General features: G+C 42.2%; 1 protein-coding gene across 1 annotated transcript in view; it reads right to left on the bottom strand.

Moving 5' to 3' along the window:
* The window catches only part of ASTN1 (astrotactin 1), a 481,917-nt gene that overhangs the window by 131,014 nt on the left and 326,071 nt on the right, over positions 1-24,832 (bottom strand). The window contains exons 15-16 of the mRNA XM_030206744.1: positions 11,577-11,681; positions 6,618-6,806 (exon numbers count right to left, since the gene is read on the bottom strand). Coding sequence (XP_030062604.1) covers positions 6,618-6,806; positions 11,577-11,681 — 294 coding nt within the window. The remainder of the gene's footprint in view (positions 1-6,617; positions 6,807-11,576; positions 11,682-24,832) is intronic.

Here is a 24,832-nt window from a genome sequence, read left to right on the forward strand (position 1 = left end):
GAGAAGAGACAGAATAAAATTTGGGGCACTGATTTCAAAAGCACCTTCTACCCAGATAAATGCCACTGTAACAGATATTCAGCAGCACCATTTAGACAGTGCTGCTAAATATCTTTGCAGACTGCCTCGGTGGAGTCAGGGCAGAGACACAAGTTCTCCAGATAGGGTTAGAGTCTGTAAATGGTGCCCAAAGATGGGGACCGAAATGATGAGTGCTAAGCCAGTATTCTGTAACATAATAACACAGTAGATGATGGCAGATAAAGACCTGTATGGTCCATCCAGTCCGCCCAACAAGATAAACTTATTGTATGTGATACTTTATATGTATACCTGACCTTGATTTGTCCTTGCCATTTTCAGGGCACAGACCGTAGAAGTCTGCCTAGCACTTGCTTTGCTTCCCAATTAACGGTGTTGCCATCCAATCTCCGCTAAGCTTCTGTGGATCCATTCCTTCTGAACAGGATTCCTTTGTGTTTATCCCATGCATTTTTGAATCCCGTTATCATTTTCAAATCCACCACCTCCCATGGGAGGGCATTCCAATTATCTACTACCTTCTCCATGAAAAAATACTTCCTGACATTTTTCCTGAGTCTGCCCCCCTTCAACCTCAATTCATGTCCTCTAGTTCTACTGCCTTCCCATCTCCAGAAAAGGTTTGTTTGTGAATTAATACCTTTCAAATATTTGAACGCCTGTATCATATCACCCCTGTTTCTCCTTTCCTCCAGGGTATACATGTTCAGGTCATTAATCAGCTTATTTTCGAAAGAGATTGCCTGCCATCTTCTGACACAAATTGGGAGATGGCCGGCCATCTCCTGAAGCCGGCCAAATCGGTATAATCGAAAGCCAATTTTGGCCGGCAACAACTGCTTTCCGTCGCAGAGCCGGCCAAAGTTAAAGGGAACGTGTCGGAAGGATATGGGAGGCAGGACGGAGGCGGGATGGGGGCATTGTAAGACATGGGCGGCTTCAGCTGATAATGGAAAAAAGAAGGCCGGTTCTGAGGAGCATTTCGCCAGCTTGAGTTGGTCCATTTATTTTTAGGACCAAGTCTCAAAAAAGTGCCCCAATTGACCAGATGATCACCGGAGGGAATCGGGGATCACCTCCCCTTACTCTCCCAGTGGTCACCAATCCCCTCCCACCCAAAAAAAATTTTAAAAAAAAACTTTTTTGCCAGCCTCTATGCCAGCCTGAAATGTCATACCTAGCTCCTTGACAGCAGTATGCAGGTCCCTGGAGCAGTTTTAGTGGGTAATGCAGTGTACTTCAGACAGGCGGACCCAGGCCCATTCCCCCCTACTTGTTAAACTTGTGGTGGTAAATGTGAGCCCTCCAAAACCCACCACAAACCCACTGTACCCATATCTAGGTGTCCCCTTCATCCCTAAGGACTGTGGTAGTGGTGTACAGTTGTGGGTAGTGGGTTTGGGGGGGCTCAGCACATAAGGTAAGGGAGCTATGCACCTGGGAGCTTTTTCTGAAGTCCACTGCAGTGCCCCCTAGGGTGCCCGGTTGGTGTCCTGGCTTGTGAGGGGGACCAGTGCACTATGAATGCTGGCTCCTCCCACGAGCAAATGGCTTGGATTTGGTTGTTTCTGAAATGGGCGTCCTCGGTTTCCATTATTGCCGAAAATCGGGGACAACCATCTCTGGGGACAACCATCTCTAAGGTCGACCTAAATGTTGACATTTGGGCGTCCCCGACTGTATTAACTAAACGAAAGATGGCTGCCCATCTTGTTTTGATAATACGGGTTTCCCCACCCCTTTGCGGGAATGTCCTGCGAGGACGCCCTCAGGAAAACTTGGACGCCCCGTTCTATTATGCCCCTCACGGGTCCTATTTTCAGCCTGTCAAGTTTATTCAAGAGCCTCCTATGAGGAACCGTGTCAAAGGCTTTGCTGAAAGAGTGCTCTGTGAGGAATAACCTCTACAGAATACTAGCTTAGCTTGCATTTCAAGCCTAACTGTGGGCATTTATGCCTTCCAAAAGCTGATGTAAATGTTCATGCCCAACTGATGGCAGTTAGGCGGGCAAATGCAGGTATTCTATAACTTTGCACCTAATTTCTGGGAACACCTTGACCTGTCCATGCCCCTCCCATGAACTTGCACCCTTTAGAGGTGTGCTGTGAAATTTAGGCAGGGATGTTATAGAAAAGGGCATAGGGGAGATCCCCGCGTAACTCATAATTGCTGCCTATTATTGATTGTTAGTGCCTAATTAGCTAGCTAATTTACACACAGTTTTGTGATCCACACCCAAATTTGAGCACCCAACCAGGAGTGGCCCAAGGCAATCTGCCACCTGAGGCAAGGGCTGAGATGACCCCACCGCCTTCCTTCTTCAACCCCCTTCCCCAAGCATACCTCTTTTTTCCCAAAAGACAGCGGTGGCAGTGATTCCCATAGGCTGCCCTGCTGCTGGCACCAGCCTCTTCTCTCTAAAGTTGCCCGTTTCTGAATTAGCAGGAAGTTATGTCAGAGGCAGGCCACAGGAGAAAGAGGAGGCCGGTGCCAGCGGCAGAGCAGCCAATGGAAATCTCTGTCGCCGCTGTCTTTTAGTAAACAGAGATAGGCTCAGGGAAAGGGAATTGAAGAAGGAAGTAGGGAGATGCCAGACCGCAGCAGGTGTTGGAGTATATGCCACTCCCTAGAATGCCACCAGAAGCCTCCACCTCACGTGACCTAATGGTAGTGACTTTGGGTGACCTATACAGAATCCGATGGCTAGTGCTACTTTCCTTTCTAGAATACTAGTATGACTAGGTATACATATGTGTATGTGGTCAGAGCTAGTGTAAATACTCGTGCCTGGATTCCAGATATATGCAGATAACTTATAGTATATAGGTTAGCCACATACGTGTGAACCTCACCCATAAGAACACCAACTTGCAAACTCTGCACTCTCGAAGATATGCACATAGTTATAGAATAGCGTGCAGCTGAAGCATTGTCATTCATATACATGTGCACACATACATGTATATATGCCAGTATGCTGATCACAGGTACATTATTTGGTATCTAAATATTGGCACCCACTTCATAGAATTACTCTTCATATATTTAGGGAGATACTGTCAGATGTGCTCTGGGCTCAGGCCGTTAAGATTACTAACTGTATTTTTGTCTTTTTCAGGATTCTATAGATTTTTGATTAACGTCCAGAATCTGGATGAAGTTCCTGTGCTGTGCAAAGGAAGCTTTCACAAGGAGCAAGATGACTGAACTTTGCAAGAGGCATTCGGCTGACCTTGGACACAACTACTACTACTTATCATTTCTATAGCGCTACTAGACGTATGCAGCGCTGTACACTTGAACATGAAGAGACAGTCCCTGCTCGACAGAGCTTACAATCTAATTAGGACAAACAGGACAAACAAGAGATAAGGAAATATTAAGGTGAGGATGATAAAATAAGGGTTCTGAACAAGTGAATAAGGGTTAGGAGTTAAAGGCAGCATCAAATAGGTAGGCTTTTAGCTTAGATTTAAAGTCGGCCAGAGATGGAGCTTGACGTATCAGCTCAGGAAGTCTATGGAGGAGTGGTCTAGTGGTTAGGGTGGTGGACTTTGGTCCTGGGGAACTGAGGAACTGAGTTCAATTCCCACTTCAGGCACTGGCAGCTCCTTGTGACTCTGGGCAAGTCACTTAACCCTCCATTGCCCCATGTAAAGCCGCATTGAGCCTGCCATGAGTGGAAAAGCACGGGGTACAAATGTAACTAAATGGAGTTAGTGGTGGAGGAGAAGGGTGCAGATAAGATAGATTTACCCAGTGAACGGAGTTCCCGGGGAGGAATATAGGGAGATATGAGAGTGGAGAGGTACTGAGGAGCTGCAGAGTGAATGCACTTATAGGTCAATAAGAGGAGTTTGAACTGTATGCGGAAACGGATAGGAAGCCAGTGAAGTGACTTGAGGAGAGGGCTAATATGAGCATAACGACCCTGGCAGAATATTAGTCATGTAACCAGCGAGTACCTAGGAAAAGGACGTTGGGAACAGGGAACTGCTGCAGACTACGGTACAGAGGAATACTGACTGAATTATACAACAGCAGACAGAAGCACAACACTAGACAGAGAGAGAGGAGGAAGACAGCATGTTTGTGTTTCTCTGTCTGTCTTTGGTGAGGCCAGTGTCATAAAAATAGAGATTCCCTTTGAAATTTTGGGCTGGAGAAGTCCACTGCTATAAATGCACCCACGTACCTACTAAGTGAAAAAAAAGTTTTCATTTTATGTAATTTATACAGATTTCCTTAGCAAACTCCATTGAAAATTGTCTTAATATATCCTCCACTTTGTAGTTCTTTCAGATACATCAAATAAAGCTAAATATCATTTTCTGCTGTTTCTTCCATTTATAAAGCCTTTTTGATACTTTACTGGGATTTATTAACCACCTTTGTGCAAAGATACGCCTAAGACAGTGTACAGCAGGTAAATTTAATATAAAACTTACAATTTTGTTTATAGCATAACAATAATAAAATGACCAAATATAAACATTAAAACAATCAATGAGGAAAACTCAGAGATGGCAAATTGAAACCCGGTAATGGTACTAACATGACACAGTCTCAGAAATACACACATTTAACAGCACTGTTGAACAATCATATAACAAATGTGATGGATGTCAGTACAATATAAATGATACCATAACAGAAAGCACAGAAGAACATTTAAATTACATAGAAATGATACTCATGACATCAGCAGAGTACCAATGAAACACTCAATAGGCACGCATTAAAATATTCAAATAATATAATGCTAATGCTGTTTCTACAATACAATTAAACATCAAGTGTAGATAAGATATATAGATGGGACAAGATGGGTTGTGCAAAGTCAACTGGGATACATAGATGGGTGGCTAAACTGAAAGGAAATTATATGTACAGCTGAATATGAGATGAGGAACTGGTCTCAGTTACAGGGTGTGCAGCAAGGTAGTCTAGGTGGAGTGAAAGGATAGTCAGTCGTCACATTTAATAAAGGCTTAGGAGGAGAAGAGGCAGGCTTTCACTTGCTTCCTAAAATAAGGGAAATTGAGTAAGACATAGTCCCTCTGGGAGTGTGGAAGCTACTCTTGAGAAGGACCACTGGTGGAAATTACATCATGCAATTTATTTTGACAAGGGTACAGATAGTGATGCTCCTTGACAGGACCTTAGAGGCCTCAAAAGTGTGTAGAGGGTAAGCTTATTCTTTACTGTGGTCCACTCTGTCTAGATTTATACCACGGTCACATCAGCTGTGAATCTCACTCTTTAGACATCTCTTATTTGTACCACAAGCAACGGGGGGGGGGGGGGGGGGGAGGGGGTGAAAATAATAATATAACAACATGGTAAATATCAGCAGATAAAGACCTGTACGGTCCATCCTGTCCGCCCATCAAGGTGGCCAGATTTGAATCTGGCACGCTACACAGGTTCCACTTCATGATTAAATACTGCCAATTTTGGGGCACAGACTTTAGAAGTCTGCCTGGCACCAGTTCTACTTCCCAACTACTGACATTGCCATTGAAGCCCACTCAGCCTCAATCCTAATCTGTTTTTTGCCATTTACGGGACTCAGACCATAGAAGCCTGCCCAGCCTTGGTCTTACTTCCTAGCCTCTGAAGCTGCTGTTAAAGCTCACTCCAGTTAGTGGGCAATTAAGTTTTGCTTTAATTGGATTCCAACCTTTTTCTACATAGTGATTCTCTGGCAGACATACACATGTGTGGTTTATGTATGTGTACATTGCTGTGTTGACTTGACTCCATTGATAGTTTAGATGTTGACAGTTACAGAATGGATAGAGCTGCTACATTTAGTCAGCACAAAATGATTTGTCTGACTTTGCTGGTTCTCATCCTACCAGTCTAACTACTAGACCACCTCATTGAAGCATATACTTGCTAGTCCCCATGATCAGTCACAAGCTGCTGCTGTCACCTGCACCATATCCCAAACTAGGCCCTGCAGTTTTCCTCACAGTTATGTTACTTCTGAGGTGAAGCGGAGGAGTGGCCTAGTGGTTAGGGTGGTGGATTTTGGTCCTGGGGAACTGAGGAACTGAGTTCAATTCCCACTTTAGGCATAGGCAGCTCCTTGTGACTCTGGGCAAGTCACTTAACCCTCCATTGCCCCATGTAAGCAGCATTGAGCCTGCCATGAGTGGGAAAGTGCGGGGTACAAATGTAACACACACAAAAAAAGTGTGTGTGTGTGTCTGGTGGGGGAGCCAGGAACAAACATCCTGGTAGGGAGAGGAGCATAGAAACAGTAAATGACACTCTGGGGGGAGGGGGTTGTGAAAACAAATCAATGGGGATCCACAAATGGTAGGTGCCCACAAAGGTATGTGTGCCTTCAAACCCAATATAGTTTTAATCCAAACCTGGCAACCTTCCATCTATTGTCAGAATCCCATACAAGCCCTAAATTATTACCATCAAGCTGAGAATTACCCAGACGTGCAGCCTGATACACTCAGGCTCCAAAGCAAAGACTATTAAAACAGAGGTCCATGTCTGCTTCAGTTTCTAGAAGTTTCCTCGATGTTATATAGATTAAGAGAGCAGCTCTTACCTTTACTGATGTCTTCATATTCCAACCAGAGTTGCCGTTGAACTTGTTTGTTCGGGTACCAGATGGAGCAAGACTCTTCAAACCCATACAGTGCCTCCTGAATGTAGTAATTCCCAAAGTGGTCTAGTAGGGCCACAAAATCACTTCGAGAGGTGGCTCCGTCCAGAGAATGGAGGGCATGACTAAAGGCTGCAAAGGGAAAATTCCAACTATGTTTGTCTCTATCCAAAACAGACTGAAAGCACATAAAGAAAAATGCTTAAAAAATAAACGCAAGTGGCTGGAAGACACGTGACCAGTTCTCACAGGAGAAAAAGAAACAGAAATAGACAACACGTATTTAATCCACCCTCTTTGCTGACTCAGGCTTAAAACAGAAGAGTGTTACAGTGAAAGGAATTAGCGCTAGATGTACTGCAGCTCCCACCTACACATACCTGCGAAGACCTGGGACCTGATTCAATAAAAAGCTTTTCCATACAAGAGAAATAAGTGGTCATTTTAGAAGCCCCATTCATGATTTGGATATAAATAATCTGGCATTTATATATGTATATCACATGCATGTCTAAATCCTGATTTCAGAAAGCCAGGATATATATGTTGAAATCATGAATATATGTATACTGCAAGGAATCATGGTCTGGGTGTTTTTTGGGCTGGACTAAGATGGGGCTACAACAAACACATGTATTCCCTGGGATCATCTAGGTTCAGCACAGAACTGGAGACATTGAGGGAGGTTGCCCCCTTAATCCACTGTTTTGTGTCTCCCCCCCCCCCCCCCACCTCCCGGATAGCAATACTGACAAATTGTATAATTATATTGGACAGATTGGGGAAACAAAGATGTGTATGTTTCTAAAATGGCAGACACACTCATGTGTGGTTCATGCAGGTGTACCTTGCTGTCTTGACTCCAGTGCTATTTTAGAAGTTGACAATTACAGAATGGATACAGCTGCTGTATTTATTCAGCACATACAGGTACATTCCTGTAAGCAGATCATTTTCTAAAGTACTAGCAGAAATTGACACGTCCTGACCTGGATATCTCAATTCTGATTTGTTGGTTCTTTCTAAAATGGAGTGCATAGTCTGACATTTATTTTATTTATTTATGTATTTATGTATTTATTTATTTATTACATTTGTACCCCGCGCTTTCCCACTCAAAGCAGGTTCAATGCGGCTTACATAGTAATTGGGATTACAAAGTATTGGTGGAGAGAAATAAGTTGAGTATTATCAAAGTAATAAAAGAAATAGGAATGTAGAAATGCAGGGATGAGGGGAGTAGGAGAAGTATGAGCAAGGGTAAGTGAGCAATTGGAGGATAGATGAGGCGGAGGGGAATGGGCAAGAGTGAAGAGAGTAGGAGAGGTGTGAGTAAGGGTAGGAGAGCATTGGGGGAGGGGTTGATGAGGCAAAAGGGGATAGATCAGGGGATAAGCAGGGGAAAATGAGACGGGAGATGTAGTCTAGGTTGTTGTCATTGTCTCCTGGATATGTGATGAATAGATGGGCTTGTGGGAATTAATCTGGATCGTTTGTATTTAAGAACAGGGACTGAAATGGTAACAATTAAGATGTTATTACAAGTTCTTTTCTTTTCAACAAACTGCCTGCACATAATAATGATAATTAACATCTGTATTTCACATGATCTAAACATTCTAAGCAGATAACAATTAATAAACATAGGGGCCCTTGTACTAAGGCGCAGTAGGCCTAATGAGGGCCTACTGCACGCTGAAAGAGCACTACTGCAGGATGTACTGAGGCATCCCATAGTAGTTTTCTCCTTAGTGTTTGCTAATCCCACACTGGAAAATATTTTGTTATTTTCCAGCATGGCAGGTGTGCCCATGGGCGGAGCGTGGGCCCATTACAGGCTACCCAATTAGCACAGGAGTAGCACAAGAGTCCTTAACACCTCCTAAATAAGTGGCAGTAAGAGCTCCTGCAATAATGGCCATGCAATAAACAGAGGAATTAGCACATGGCCATTACAAAAACAATATTGTGAGTCGGCCATTTTACCACCCTGCTAAAAGTGGCTGCAGCACGTGGAAAACCTATGTGCTGACAACAGCACTGGCCACTTTTTAGCACAGCTTGGTAAAGAAGACCCCATAATAAATCAAGACAGACTTAATAAATCCATGAGATTTAGTTTGGCTTTTGTGTCTGGTTTTTGTTGTTGTTGTTGTTGTTAGTTTTATTTGTTTTTATATATGGAGTCTTTTTAGTGCTAAGTTCTTAATATAAATGTTCTCTTGGAGGAGACAGAGGAAAATACGATATGTTTCCGTTTTCCAGTCATTGGAGAAAGCTTAGCTGCGTACCTGTAACAGTCATTCCCTATAGACAGAAGAATAATGCAGACACACAATCCCTACCTCTTCCCTTCCAAGAGAACATTTATGTTAAGAACTATCATCAGCCCAGCGTGGTATGGACTGAGAAAGTGAAGTTTACTGTGTCATAAAGGGAACTTGCATGCATGCCCAGTAAAGCACCTCTGGGTTTTAGGATGGCAAGTATCCATCCCCAGAGCCTTTGGGTAACATCATCTAACCTGTGACTGCATCATCCTGCTGTCTATGGCGAACCCTCATTAGAGGTAAGCAACTTAATTACATGAAATTATGTATGCTATTTGTATATCTGCCCAGAACTGTGGATGGCACAGATGAAAAACATTTTTTTAAAATAAATTTGTATTTTCCCTATAGAAACAAAATTAGAGAAAAATCCAGGTGTGTTATTTGTTATGGTGGTTAAAAAAGAGCTAACTCAAGAGAATGAACCATATGTTGGAACTTTCAGCCACCTGAAAGCATTTTCCACCTTTCATAATGTACACAAACTTGGCTGAATAAAGATACATTTCAGAGTGGAAGAGGAGGAGTGTTTGTGTAGGTATGCACCAGATACCACTTACACACCTACCTTCACACCCCCATCTTAAGGTGCTTAAACATGCATGCACAACTTCAAACTTAATATATACGGGCAACTTGTGAACAATTCCCCCTTTCTTTTATAGAATACTAGTGTAACATGTTATACAGCTGCTATAAATGCTCACACCTAGATTGTTAAATCAACAGGTTATAGCACTCTATAATTTGCATGCATAATTGAGCCCCACATCCATGCTCCACCCAAATTTCACCCATGTGCATGCCTACCTGCAAACTACATGCATTCACATTTAGGTGCCACTTTAAAGAATGGCACATAGCCAAAATATTGACATTTATGTGCAGATGGTGCACACACGTATATGCTGGTATTCTGGTCATTTACACATGCTCTTGGTGCCTAAACATTGCCGTCCTATTTATTAACTACTTCACTGTGTCTGAAAATGGTCTTGTTCTGTAATGGACTAGCAGTATGCACTTACTCCGGGATTCTATATAGCACGACTTAAGTTGTATGCGCAGAGACAGTTGTATTCTGGATTTGTGCTCGCAACTTAGTTAACAAGCCAATCAGTGCTGATAATTGACACTTAACAAGCAATTATTGACACTTATTGGCATTAATTAGAATTTACACACAGAACTGTCTATGCATATTCTATAATATGATGCATGTAAATTTTAAGTCACATAGTTGGGCCATGGCCATGGGCGTTGAATAGGCGGGTCATGGGTTTTTCTAAAATCTATGCACGTTGTTATAGAATACACCCGGTCCACGCGTAATTTAGGCATTCGCATTTACACCAAGTTTTACTTGGTGTAATTGCCTGTAACTAATATTTTTTATGCGTATGGGCACTCAGCATATTCTATAAACCGTGTGGAAATTTAGGTTTATTCTATCAAATATGCCTAAATTTAGCGTATTTCATTTCGGTACAGGTTGTTTTAGGCGTTATATATAGAATCTAGTCCTTAACATTGCAGTTTGATACCTTACTGAAAATTGACCTGGCAGAGAACAAAAAAATCCTTCAGTAGAGGGTGTAAGCTCATTTCATAATTTTCACACAGAGGTAGCATAACCATGGACTTTTCTAAGTCAGGGCATCTGTTATAGTTGCAAACATGCTGGACTGCTAGTCCACTCCATCAGGCTTATACCATTCCTGGCTATTCTTCAATTGTGTGATCTGCAAAGAGCAGCAGTCAAGATGTGTTACTGCACTGCAGATGAAAGGAAAGTGTGTGCAGACTTTTACAGTGCCTTTCACATAGTCTCTGTAACATAAACGTGAAATTATAGAACACTAGCATTTACAATGGGTAAGTGTAGACATATGCGTGCAAGTGACATGTGCGCGCTCAGTGCTATTCAATAGTTTTTGCTTAGAATTTGCTTAGAATATAAATGCAACATGGCATACACATGGGCAGAGCCTGGGCAAGGCTCCCACTTACCAGATAACTTACAGAATACTGTAAGCATGCACATTTCTGCCTACTGTTGACACAGCATAAGTGGGTGTGTCTAATTGTAGGCCGATTTACACTAGTATTCGATAACATGAAATCTTGGCTCCCAGATGCTGTTATAGAATTCACGCTCAACGTGCTGCATCTAGGCACCTAACTTTGGCTCTCAGATTCAGAATTGCTCCCAGTATGTTTCAGATGGTTGAAAAGACAGAAAAGACTACATGCAGTTATTTTTGGCATAGAAATAGGTAATTCTAACACTTTACCAATGTGAGGGATAAAAATGACAAAAATGTAGGAAACACTGAAGGAAAATAACTCTAGGAGGTTCAATAACATTATCCAGATCATGCAGGTCACCATTAAAAATTAAACCTAGTCTTAGACCTGTGCACCTTAACCTTGATTGCACTTCCTCAGATGCTATTTGTGTCATACTGCAGGGATGGAGCAGGGTCATCGTTCACCAATAATTCTAAAAGGAAGCTGAAGAAAGTCAAAAGAACAAGACTTTCCATTAACTCCACACACACCAATTCCTTACACTGTGAAATGGTGGCTTGGTTCAGACGCACATGATACATCACGGACCGCACCTTCCAGAGCTGGAGTAAAGGATAGCCAGATACTTCACTGTAGTTCACCATACCTGTGTGAGACATGGGAGAGCACAAAATATTTCAGAGAGATCAGTCCATTGATGGAGATGGAAGACTTTTCCATTAATCTGAAGAAAGAGGGGAGAGCATTATGAGACTGGCAGGATTCTCCATTCCTTAACCAGCCCAGTGGGATAGTAAACTGCTTCATGGCCCCATGATCTGACCGGTCCATATCCATAGCACTGTAGCTTCTGTTTCTTCGCCATGTAGTGGTTTGAAGGATAAAGGGGGCATATATGTGAAGGAGAGCTGGCTATGGAGGGAGAGAAGTTGGGGATTAAACATGGAGCTGAAGAGATAGATAAAAATATAATAGAAGAGAAAGGAGTAGACAGAGTAATTTTATATATTTGGATTTGGCTTACACCTTTTTCAGCAGTAGCTCAAAATGAATACACCAGATATTTCCCTGTCCCCAGAGGGCTTACAACCTAAATTTGTACCTGATGCAGTAGAGAGTTAAAGGACTTGCCCAAGATCACAAGAAGCAACAGTGGGATTTGAACATGGCTTTTTGGTTGTCAGGCCTGTGCTTTAACCACTAGGCTACTCCTAGTGTCTCTGTGTATGGTGTGATATAGAATTTTGTTGCTTTGTGTAGCTATGTTGTATAATTGTGCTGGGTTGTGTACCTACTCTTGATTTCATAATGAAAGAGACAAGAAGAGGAGATGGAAATAAATACATGGAAGTCTAAATAAAACTTCAAAGTTTGAGGGCTATTTCCTTAGTGAATCTGAGTACACATCTTTAAATTAGTTTGAAATCTCAACATTCATTTCATCCAGCACCACATGAAAGTGCTAATTAGCCTATTTTACCAAAAGGCCAGCCCCAGCAGTGTACTTAGCAGTGTTAATTGACCAATTAATTAAATTCTATAATCTGTTTTCTCCCCATTTCCTAGTCATTAATCCACGTCAGGGAAGCACTATTGGTTTCAGGAGAGAAGGGAACGGAATTAGACGGCAAGCAAGAGGGAAGAGATTGGCATGCGGTAAAACAAAGAAAAGATAGATGTTATTAGCTATTTTGTGCCTCAAAATAATCAAGAAACAGTTAATTTCATCTTGAAATTCACAGGAACTTTATGTGTCAATATGGCTCCTCAGTCTAATATAGAAAGAAAATTCTAGAATGTTGGATGGCTCATAAACCCTTGAGATGAAAGTGTTAACTAGGCAAATGCAATAAATGGGAATGAAAGCTGCACGTGCTTGTTCTACCATAAACCATCAAGACATACAGACAATACTGAGAACAAAAACAAGGATAATTAACCCTCCTCTGCCAATATTACTATTGGGTCAATATTCAAAGGATATATGTTCAACAGCGGCTGTTAAATATATAAGCTCCCATCCATGAATTTTCAGTGGCCCCATATAAATAGTGCTGCTGAAAATTCTTTCTAAATGATGTGGCACCAGCTTTTCTATCATAGTTATTGTATTTCTCCACCCTTCCTCACAGTTTGTTGTCAATGCACACCCTTCCTTAGATTATTTTATTGTAAGCCACTCAGATAATTGTTATGGGTGGGGTATAAGCCCTAATAAACTTGAAACTTAGATAATGCTGGGGAGGAGCAAGAGTGTTCCACCTACCTACAGAAAGTGGAGAATTTAGCTATATTTAAGTGGCAGATGTGTGCCTACATGAATTCACATTTGGAGGCTCTTTACTAAAGTGCAGTAGGAATTGCACTTACCGCATATTGGCAATGAAAAATAACATATGGTAAGTGCAAACCCTGTATGGTAAACACAGAGGATGTGGCCTACATCTGTCCTGTATTTACTGCACAGGGCAGACAGTTAATGCATGGACACTGGGATCAGGTACAGGCCCCTATGTTAATAAAGTAGCACAGCTAGTCATAGCAATATATCCCCCCCCCACACACACACACACACAAATATCTCCCACATATCACTGCCCCACCGACACTTCCTACTCCCTGATCATTGCACCGACACCTTCCTGATAGTCTCAGCCATTGCTCTGAACCCCCACAACAGTCCTGATCACTGCCCCAAACCTGTTCCTATCATAACCCCAAATCCCCTAATAATCCCCATTACTGCCCTTAATCCCCCCCCCCCAAATAGTTCCAATCATAGCTCCAAATCCCTCAACGATATCAATCATAGCCCCAACCCCCCCCCCTCCGATGCAGTCCATGAAAACCCTCCCTCCATTCCCTGAAGCCCCCCAGGGTCTACCCAAAGTGATTCTTAGTAGTTCAATTGGCAGGGACAGGAGCAGTCCAGCTCCATTCTTGCCCTATCAGTCTCAGTGCAGCAAAATAGCTGCCGTGACCCCTAGTGAATCTTATATAATGTGTATTTTGCAGGTAGGTGTACAGAAGGCAGAATCTGGTTAGAGGATGGGCAGGACTTACACTTACACATGTAATAAGTTACGTGTGTATCTCCAGCATTTAGCTGGGAATGTTTACACCAGCTCTACGGCTGGCATAAGTGCTTGCACATAAATTATAAGCACAAATATTTGCTATTAAGCTAGTATTCTATAAAGGAAAGAGGTGTCTATGTTTCTTTATAGAATGGGCTCCTAGGTGCCCTCTGGGCATGTAAAAATATAGGCGTACAGTTACCCCTACTTTGCACGTAAAAACCACAAATGTGTGGAAAACTATGAAAAAACAATTGCATAAACTTTGTTTAAAATGAAGACTAACCCAACTTTGTTTGACCAAACACCCTTAATAATTTAGAGGTCCTTTTACTAAGGTGAGCTGAAAAATGGCTTGTAGTAGTGTAGCATGGGTTTTGGGTGTGCACAGAATCATTTTTCAGCGCACCTGTAAAAAATGCCTTTTAAAAATTTTTGACGAAAATTGTCACGCGGCAAAATCAAAATTGCCACATGTCCATTTTGGGTCTGAGACCTTACCGCCAGCCATTGACCTAGTGGTAACGTTTCAAGCAGTAACCAGGCGATAATGACCTATGCTTGTCAAATGCCACTTGGCGTGCGCCCAATACACAGATCCAAAAGTAAAAATAATTTTTCAGTCGTGCATATCGGCCACGCACCAAAAATGAAATTACCACAAGAGCCACATGGTAGCCAGGCGGTAACTCCATTTTGGCACATGTTGGGCGTTCATAGATGCTTACGTGGCTTAGTAAAAGGGCCCCATAATCCATATGCACGCATCTGTCCTACATCATGGGCACTTACATTTCATAGTGTGCAACTCAACAATGGGCATGGCCATGGGAGAAGCATGGGTAGGTTAGGAGTGTTCCCTGGAATTAGGTGCCATTGTATAGAATACTTGGACTTCTGCACTGAACTGCCATCAGTTGGATGCAATGATTTATTTATTTATTTATTTATTTATTTATTTGTGGCATTTGTATCCCACATTTTCCCACCTATTTGCAGGCTCAATGTGGCTTACATTGTTCCGTAATGGCGATCGCCAATTCCGGAATGAGAAATACATAGTTATATTGCAGGTGACAGAGTGGATTAGGCAATCAAGTAAAGAGAATTCATTTTCGTAATGAGAAATACAAATTTACACCAGGTTTCAGCAGGCATAAGTTCTTGCGATCAAAGTGGGACAGAGAAATCTTCTCTAAACTAGAAACATAACATAGCAACATAGTCTATGATGGCAGATAAAGACCTGTATGGTCCATCCAGTCTGCTCAACAAGAAAAACTCATTACACATGGTATATGATACTTCATATGTATACCTGACCTTGATTTGTCTTTGCCATTTTCAGGGCACAGACTGTAGGTCTGTCCAGCACTGTTATTGTAATAAACTTTCTGAAGTTAACTTCAAAGCCCCTTAAAATGTACACTCCAGCCCATCCATATCTATTCAGTCATGATCAGGACACAGACCATAGAAGTCTCCCCAGTTTTGCTTACCAATTACCAGTGTTGCCACCCAATCTCCGCTAAGATTCCATGAATCCATTCCTTCTAAACAGGATTCATTTGTGTTTATCCCGTGGGAGGGCATTCCATGTATTAACCACCCTTTCTGTGCAAAAAATACTTCCTGACATTACTCCCCACTTCAACCTCAATTCATGTCCTCTAGTTCTACCGCCTTCCCGTCTATGGAAAAGGTTTATTTGCGGATTAATACCTTTCAAATATTTGAACATCTGTATCATGTCACCCCTATTTCTCCTTTCCTCCAGGGTACATATTGTTCAAGTCAGCAAGTCTCTGCTCGTACGGTTTGCAACACAAATCCGATACCGTTTTTGTAGCTTTTCTTTGCACTGCTTCAAGTCTTTTTACATCCTTAACAAGATACGGCCTCCAAAACTGAGCACAATACTCCAAGTGGGGCCTTACCAATGACTTTAAGCAACCTTTGTAGAACAGAGCCCTCTAGTGTTGATCTTAACAGAGTCTAACTTTTGGCGCCATTTACTGAGTCCGACCTTTAGCGCATACAAGCAAGGGGGTACACATGTGGGCAGGGCAGAGCATAGGCGGGATGTGGGCAGAATACTGTAAGCTACACACACCACTTGGCATATTTTGGTGCCAACAGTTATTCCTGCCATAGACATGGCTTTACTGTTGACACCTACATTTATGCACACCAATGCCAACGTCCACTAGTATTCTATAATGGCATCTTTACACCCAGATGCCATTATAGAATTAGCTCTCAGCACATGGCACTGGGTCAGCTAAAATGAGGTGCAGATGTACTCTGTAGAATTTGTTTACTTTTGCAGTGTGTGTATGTGATAATATTTGAATAACTTGTCTATACTTATGGCTATGATTTCTGAACATGTGGCATCATTAAAGGACAGATTTTTAAATGCTCTGTTGGGTATATATGCTAATCTCAACTTTGTTAAATGTTTCGTATCCATCTACTTGCTCCCATGATATTACTGAATTCTATTATTCTGTCTCACTGTATTTTCAAATGTAAGCCACACCGAACCCGAGTTTGCTTGGGACAATAATGTAAAAATAAAAGTTATAGAATTGCTCCCTTAACCACTTAAGTTGGCACCACTGAATGCAAACAGTTAAAAATTAACCAGATAAACTGATTCAGTTAACTTAGGCCTGCTATCTGAGTTGGACAACTTAACTGGTTAACTTTAACCCAGTGATGCTGAATATTGGTGCTACCTGCTATCAGCTGTTTCTTTTCCTATAGCACTAGAAACCTTTAAACAGATAAGAGAGCTATCTGTCTAACATGGACTAGTCCGAGAGCCCCAAAGTGCAAACTGAAAATTCAAATTCAAAAGTTACCCAGACAAATCTTCTGAATATTGACATCTAAGATTTTTCCCAATAGACCAGAATAGAGTAAAGCCTTGATGAATCAGGCCCTAAGGAAGACATCATTAATTCAGAATACTTTAAAGTTGCATAGCACAGTATTGATCTGTCTGGAAAAACTGAATTGTACTGCTGAGCATGCGGCTTCATCAGTAACTTATAGTACAGTACATTAAAATCTTTCCAGGCAGGCTGCTGTGAAGCTATATTAAAATGTTTTAAATACATTTTAAGGGTTATTCCATTGGTGATGTCCAGATGAGGAAACTGACAGCATTGTAGCTGGTTATAAAATGTTGTGCTTATGGAAAGAATACAAATACAAATTTTATGAGCTATGTCTCTGTTCTTCCCTATAAAACTAGGGGCTGATTTTTTTAAAGGGAGATAACTAGGTAGCAGAGGCATGACTGCTTAAATTATGCTCATAAATTTAGGAGTGTAAATTTAGGAGCATAACCTTTTTTCGAATAAGGCCCTTACCCCTGAATTCTATATAGCTCGCCGAAAGATCCGTGCTGAAATCCAGGCAGATTCTATAACAACTCACATAACTTAACTGGCTTAACAAGTTAATCACCATTGATAACAGCACTTAACAAGCAATAATGAGCACTAATTAGCAATAATCAGAATCTACGCGCAAAACTCGCTGAGTGTACTCTGTAACACACTGCGCCTAACTTCTAACACATGCAGACAAAAGGGGTGTTATGGGTGGAGAAATGGGTGTTTCATCGGTGTTCCAATATTTATGTGTTTAGTTATACAATATAGCAATCTACGCCTAAATCTATGTGTCGGGATTTGTGCCTTGTTTTTGTTGGTGAAAATGGACGCACATAGTTTTAGGTGCTGGGATATCAACTAAGTGTAATTTATAAACCATGCCTAAACCCAGGCGCTGCTTATAGAATATGCTTAGGTAAAAATGTTTTACGCATGGATTTGTTAGGCATCATACATAGAATCCTCCCCTTAGCGGTTATTTCCATTGGCTTCCTATTCAGGCTCGCATTGATTTTAAATTAGCATGTCTGATATTCAGATCATTTGATGGTTCGAGCTCAGAATATCTATTTAATTTATTCTCATTTCCATTACATCCAAACTCCTCTTGAGCAGGGAGATCTAGAATGATTTTTTCCCTTCCTTCTCTGGTGAGCAATGCAAGAAAATATTGGACGTCCTTGCAAAACGGTGAAATCCAGGGGCGGGGAAACCTGTATTTTCGAAAATACCGTCAGAGACGTCTAAATCCTTAAATTTGGACATCCCTAGATTTGTTCGTCCCTAGACATGGACATTTCTGAGACGTCCATGTCAAAAACAGCCAAATGCAAGCCATTTGGTCGTGGGAGGAGCCAGCATTTGTAGTGCACTGGTCCCCCTGACATGCCAGGACACCAACCGGGCACCCTAGGGGGCACTGCAGTGGACTTCATAAATTGCCCACAGGAACATAGCTCCCTTATCTTGTGTGCTGAGCCCCCCCAAAGCCCACTACCCACAACTGTATACCACTAAAATAGCCCTTACGGGTGAAGGGGAGGCACCTATATATGGGTACAGTGGGTTTGTGGTAGGTTTTGGAGAGCTTGCTGTTTCCTCCACAAATGTAACAGATAGGGGGGGGGGGGTATGGGCCTGGATCCACCTGTCTGAAGTGCACTGCAGTACCCACTAAAACTGCTCCTGGGACCTACATTCACTGTCATGGACCTGAGTATGACATCTGAGACTGGCATAGAGGCTGACACGACATATTTTTAACAATGTTTTAGAGGGTGGGAGGGGGTTAATGACCACTGGAGGAGTAACGGGAGGTGATCCCCGATTCTATCCGGTGGTCATCTGGTCATTTCGGGCACCTTTTTGTGCCTTAGTCATAAGAAAAAAAGGTCCGGTGAAAACGTACAAGTGTTCGTCACGGACGTCCTTGTTTTTTTTTTCGATTATGGGTCAAGGATGTCCAAGTGTTAGGCATGCCCAAGTCCCGCCTTGCGACGGAGTGCAGTTGGAGACGTCCTAAATCGGGTTTCGATTATACCAATTTGGACATCCCTGGGAGAAGGACGCCCATCTTCCGATTTATCTCGAAAGATGGACGTCCTTCTCTTTCGAAAATGAGCCCAAGTAGAGCTCCGGCAATAATTTGGTACTGAATAGCACTGGCTGATTACTGACAGACACGCCCACTCCCCACCCACCGGCACTGAATATATATATGCATATTATTGAATATGTGATTTATGCTTGTGGCATAGTTGTTTGGTTTTCTCTTGCGTGTATATGAGTTTCTGTCCTATATATTAATTGCAGTTTCCTTCTGGCTGTGTTGGTGTGTTTTATTATGTAAATTGTCTTGACTTGGCATGTCCAAAATTTGTGTGATTAGTCAAGTTTAGTAAATATAAACAAACATAACCATAAAAATGTGTGAAAGCCCATCAGACTAAAGGGCTTTAATGCAGCATATATAAGCTGAAATAAACAGCCCAAATTTGTCAATCCCCAGTCTCTCTCTACTGTGGCCCGCCCACAGTAGAGGCCACAGTAGAGAGAAGAGGCTAGTGTTGGCAAATGCAACCAAACATATGCTTTTCGCTTAAGAACTGTTCAAACAGCTTTCACTTCAGTCTCAGTGGACAACAATTTATAGGAACCCACCTGCTCCTTTTACAAATCACCAGTCTTTTGAGTTCCTCAGTTCCATATCATCACATTCCACTGGCTCCTTTAGCTCTACAGGTTCATCTCCAGCTGCCCTCAGAGTGTCAGTGACTTTCCAGTCCATAGCTTGGGGAGCAGCTTCCTCTCCCTCCTGATCTTGCACTTTTCAAGCCATGGTAGTTTTAAAGCCCTACCTCCTCGTGGGAGGTCTCATTATATACTGCTTTGCTAACCATGGGTTTCTAGGATCTCCCCCTTCCCTCTCTCTCGTGGCTGCCAAGCAACCTCTGTCTCAGGGTGGGAGGATGCCACGTGCTGTCTGCGGGCTTCATTGCAGGAGATCTTCGTGTTCTATCTCTTAACCTTAGCCCAACAAAAGGGTTCTTTGTTGAAGGATTATATTTTAGGTGAGGAGTGACTGGAGGTGGCCAGTTTTCTACGGGCCCCCTTTCTTCCTCACAACTGATATCTCACATCTTGACCTTAGTGAGGGTCATTTGCACATCAAGAAGATAGTTTTGTTACTGATGAGCAGAAATTGTTTGACAATTAATGTAGCTCTATATATCATTGTATTTAACTGGAAATGATTTACATCTATTAATGTTTCTTACTGGTGGGACACGATCTGTTTGATACACAATCAAAATGATAAACACAGGTAGGAAGTCTTTTGTGCCACAGTCTCTCGTGTTTGAAAACCAGCCGAGACCTATGTATGTAGAAAATGACAGGGTGTTGCACTTATTCTTTTGCAGTTATTTTCTTTTCTCTTTTTGTTATATGGGTTTTCCTAATTTTATATTAAACTTCAATAAAGAAATTTGAACTAAACTACAAATCTGTAATGCCATCAAGAAATGTTTCTTTGCACTAGAACAAATAGGAAATTAGCACACGGTCACTACAAAAATAAAGAAAAAAAGGTTATTTTACTGCCACACCAAGAGCCCTGTTTACTAAGCCGCGTTATAAGCGCGTTAACATTTTTAACACACGTTAACCATGTATGCGCATTAAATGTGTATGCGCCTACAATATCCCTATAGGCGCCTACATGGGTAGCACATGTGCTATTTGTAGGCGCGTTAAAAACGCTAATGCGCCTTAGTAAACAGGGCCCTAATAGTAGCCAGAGCGCTCAGGAAACCCATACGCTAATCGAAGCATCAGCCACTTTTTAGCACGGCTTAGTGTGGGAAAAACAGGCTACTACAAAATGCGTTAAAGTGTTTTGAAGTATTGTAACTAAAGCGATTAAGCAAATTAGAATAAACACAAACATTAAACCTGTTTGTGCGCTCTAAGGGGGTCTTTTACAACGGCGCACTAGCATTTTTTAGCAGGCACTAATGACTAGTGCACACTAAATACTAGAGATGCCCATAGGAATATATGTCACTAAATAACACCCTACTTCAATCAATTCACATTCACATAATTACTCAAAAGTCAATTGAGTAAGAGGATCATAGTAGGATCTATCAGACCAGCGTACTTTTCCCTGATTTGGCTAAATGAGCCAAGCATATGTCTGTAAAGGGTAGTAACGCAATCTTCATCAATCCTTAGATGTACCTCTTTATGTTTTTCAATATTTTTTAACTATTATAGTTTTTTTTCATTTTAGATTTTACAGTTCTCAGTGTATATATTCATATTATATTTTCAAAAGTAGTACTTAACTTTCGATAATTTTTTAATGTTGGACATCAGATTGTGAGCTTCGTTCTACATGAAAAAAAATCGTTTGGTGCTGACTGACTATTCCTATAGGAATATATGGGCATCCCTAGCATTTAACGCACACATATTTAACGTACGCATTAAAAACGTTAGTGCGCCTTTGTAAAAGGACCTCTAAGTGCACATTAACTATTTTCTAAAAATATTCTTTTTACAGGGTAGTGTCATGAGCAGAGAGTAAAAGAGCCCCTTAGACTCAAAGTCTGGAAGCAGCTTTTGGGCAGAGCCATAACTAAGTTGGATAGCAGCGATATTCAATCTGCTACTGCTAAGTAAGTGCATGTCCCAGGATTGAATATCTGGAGTTAGTTTAGTCCATGGCTATGAGTGACTTACCACCACTGGCTGAATGTCTTAGGTTAGACTTGACACAAACTAGAAGGACTGTGGGAGGAATGGCTTAATATCTGCTCAAACAATCCCAGCTGTAATCAAATCCTATAAAAAGTTGAAGTTAGGTTTAATAAGTGACTAAAAAAATTCATCTCATCTTGCTCTGACATCGTCTGCCAGAGATGGGACTGGCTTCCTGCCAAATGCCACCTACTCTGTAGGGGCTCACCTCATTCCTACATTTAAACAAGACCTAGGCTTCAATCCAGCAACATTTACCAAGCACCACAAAATACTATTTAGGTGAAAAGCGTTTCATGCACAGCATCATCTTTCGCAATGTTTTATGTGACTACATTTAGGAAACAGGAAGAGAAGAGTGATTTTTGTTATCTTAAAAGGATCAAAGAAATGTTGGTGGCACTATGAGTGAAGGCCACAAGGGGACTAGAGATTAAGTGGCCCTTTTACCAAGCTGAGGTAAGCACTAACATGTGCTTACCACAGTGTAAAATGGTGTTTCAAGGGGGTACTGGAGGTGTCCCGCAGTATTGTTGACATGTACACACTACTGGTGCTCTAAAAAATAAATACCTACAGAAGGTGATCTCTCCACAGGAGAAATGAGAGTCAAATAAACGAACAGTGGATCCAAAAAGAAGTCCTCTCACAAATGGTGTTTCCTAAACAAGGTCTTTATTCAAATCAATAAAAACGACCCGACACAAATTGTGTTTCGGCCGTAGCGGCCTGTGTCAGGGGTCTATTAATCTTTGATGCAAAAAAAAAATGGTAAAACAGATGACTCACAATCAATTGTTTTCAAACAGAGATATCACATGTGCAGCGGTGAAACGCAGGGGGGGGGGTCTCTCTCAGCCATTCACAGACAGCTAAATGCGCTGTGATTGGCTGAGAGAGACCCCTGTCTGTGATTGGCTGAGAGAGACCTGAAGGGGCATAATCAAAAGGGAGGGACAGTCAAGTAAGTGGAGCTGTGGCCAAGTGGTATTGCTCTTGTAATCCAGAGATGACTGGTTCAAATCCCACTACTACTACTGAAAAAGCCCAGCAAAAATAGTTTTGATTTAGGACGTCCCTGACAAGCACTTTGATTTTTTTTTGTGGTTGGGAGGGGATTGGTGACCACTGGGGGAGTAAGGGGAGGTCATCCCTGATTCCCTCGGATGGTCATTTGGTCAGTTGGGGCTCCTTTTTGAAGTTTGGTCATGAAAAAAAAGAGACCAAGTAAAGCCGGTGAAATGCTCTCAAGCCTGGCTTTTTTTTCCATTATCGGGCAAAGCCAGCCATCTCGTGAGTACGCCCCCGTCCCGCCTTCACTACCCTACCGACACGCCCCCTTGAAATTTCACCAGCTGCACAACAGAAAGCAGTTGAAGCCGGTCAAAATTGGCTTTTGATTATACCGATTTGGCCGGTTTCAGGAGATCGCCGGCCATCTTCCGCTTTGTGTTGGAAGATGGCCGGTGATCACTTTCGAAAATGAGCTGGACTGACACCTAGGTCTTTTATTTGGGTGCTGACTCCCAAAGTGGACCCTAGCATCACCAATATTTCTGTCTCATCTTTTTGTTTTTAACTTTTATCCCAAACCAATCTAGGACTTGGACTTCTGATTTTGCCAGTAAGAACAGAAGAATTTAAAATCCAGAACTTCTTGAAACAAAAGTAATAGCAGTTCAACTTGTGGGCAATAAGTGGTTAACACCACTTTCTTTTTTTGTTTTTTCTTCTTATTCCTTCTTTTTCTGTTTTGTTTTTTTCCATCATTATTGTGAAGGAGTGAGTGGTATGGCATCAGGTTTCCCTAAGAACACTCCCTCATTGATGTTGTAGTTGAGCCATCTTATGGTGGCAGATGGTGCTAACCTGCTGAGTCAGAGGGGCAGGGCTCAGGCAGGGAGCAAGTTATATGCCCTGGGGCAAAATAGATCATGGAGACCCTGAGGAGTCTAGGAGGGAGGCCCCGAGTCAAGAAGTCTCCAAGGAGGAGGACCCAAAGTAAGAGGTCTCCTGGAGGGAGGCCCCAAGTGAAAGAATCCTCTCAGAGTGATAGCCAGGCTGCAGCAGTCAAGACGTTCAGCACAGTGGGACGCTCCTCAAGTGCAGCAACTCCAAAGTCATTTTCAACAACAATGGCATTAGGGAAAAATACCTTCTCAAGCGGGGCCCATCTCCTCCCTAGTGTGGTTGCCTAAAACAGCAGCTGGCTGGGTCTCCTCCTTCCCATCTCCCCCTTCTCTGTTAAGCCTCTGCTGTTATACAGGATTCTACACCCCTGCTGGCTGGAAACTGGAAGCAGTCAAAAGCTTTGGGGCACAGTATATCCTGGTTGGCTCCCAGGAAAACTGACTGAGATCCCTCCCAAGGAGGTTAGATTGAGAACAGGAGACGGTATGAGGCTATCTAGCCCATTATATGGGTTGAAGCCAATAGGCGTAGCTTGTTGTGAGTAGGCAGAGTCACAAATACACTCAAAACAATAGCAAATGTTACTGAAAGTAACAGTAAAAGATTATTAGAAACTAGTAAAAAAGGCCCGTTTCCGAAACCAATGAAACGGGTGCTAGCATGTGGCTTTTTTGTGTGTGTGTGTATGTGTCACAGAGTTTTCGTGTGTGTGTGTGTGAGTGTGTGAGGGTGGGGTGTGTGTGCAGGTTGTTGATGTGTGTCTTTTTTTTTTATTTGTTTTTTGGGTGGGGGGTTGGGGGATATGCTGTGCTGGCAAAGTGGGATGGATTGGTGTGTGGCTTTGAGGGTGTGTTTCTGTTGTATTGTGTGTGTGTGGTTTTGTCTGTCAAGGCGGTTTGTGGAGGGGGGTCTTTCTGTTGGTGAAATGTAAATGTGGTTGTAGGGGGGTCAGCCTTTGCTGAGTGGTGGATTGTTTTTTCCGGGTTTTTTTTTGTGTGTTGTGCTGAGGCAGCAGTGTTGTTTTAGATGGGCGGAAGGTAGAGGAGCACGTTCTTGGTCTGTCGGTATTTTTTGGCCGTTTCAGGGCTGCTGTAGGGGAACGCTGGAAGTGAAATGTGCTGTGGGAAGCAGCGCCGTCT

This window comes from Microcaecilia unicolor, chromosome 6 (genome assembly GCF_901765095.1).
Source record: "Microcaecilia unicolor chromosome 6, aMicUni1.1, whole genome shotgun sequence".
Classification (NCBI taxonomy): Eukaryota; Metazoa; Chordata; class Amphibia; order Gymnophiona; family Siphonopidae; genus Microcaecilia; species Microcaecilia unicolor.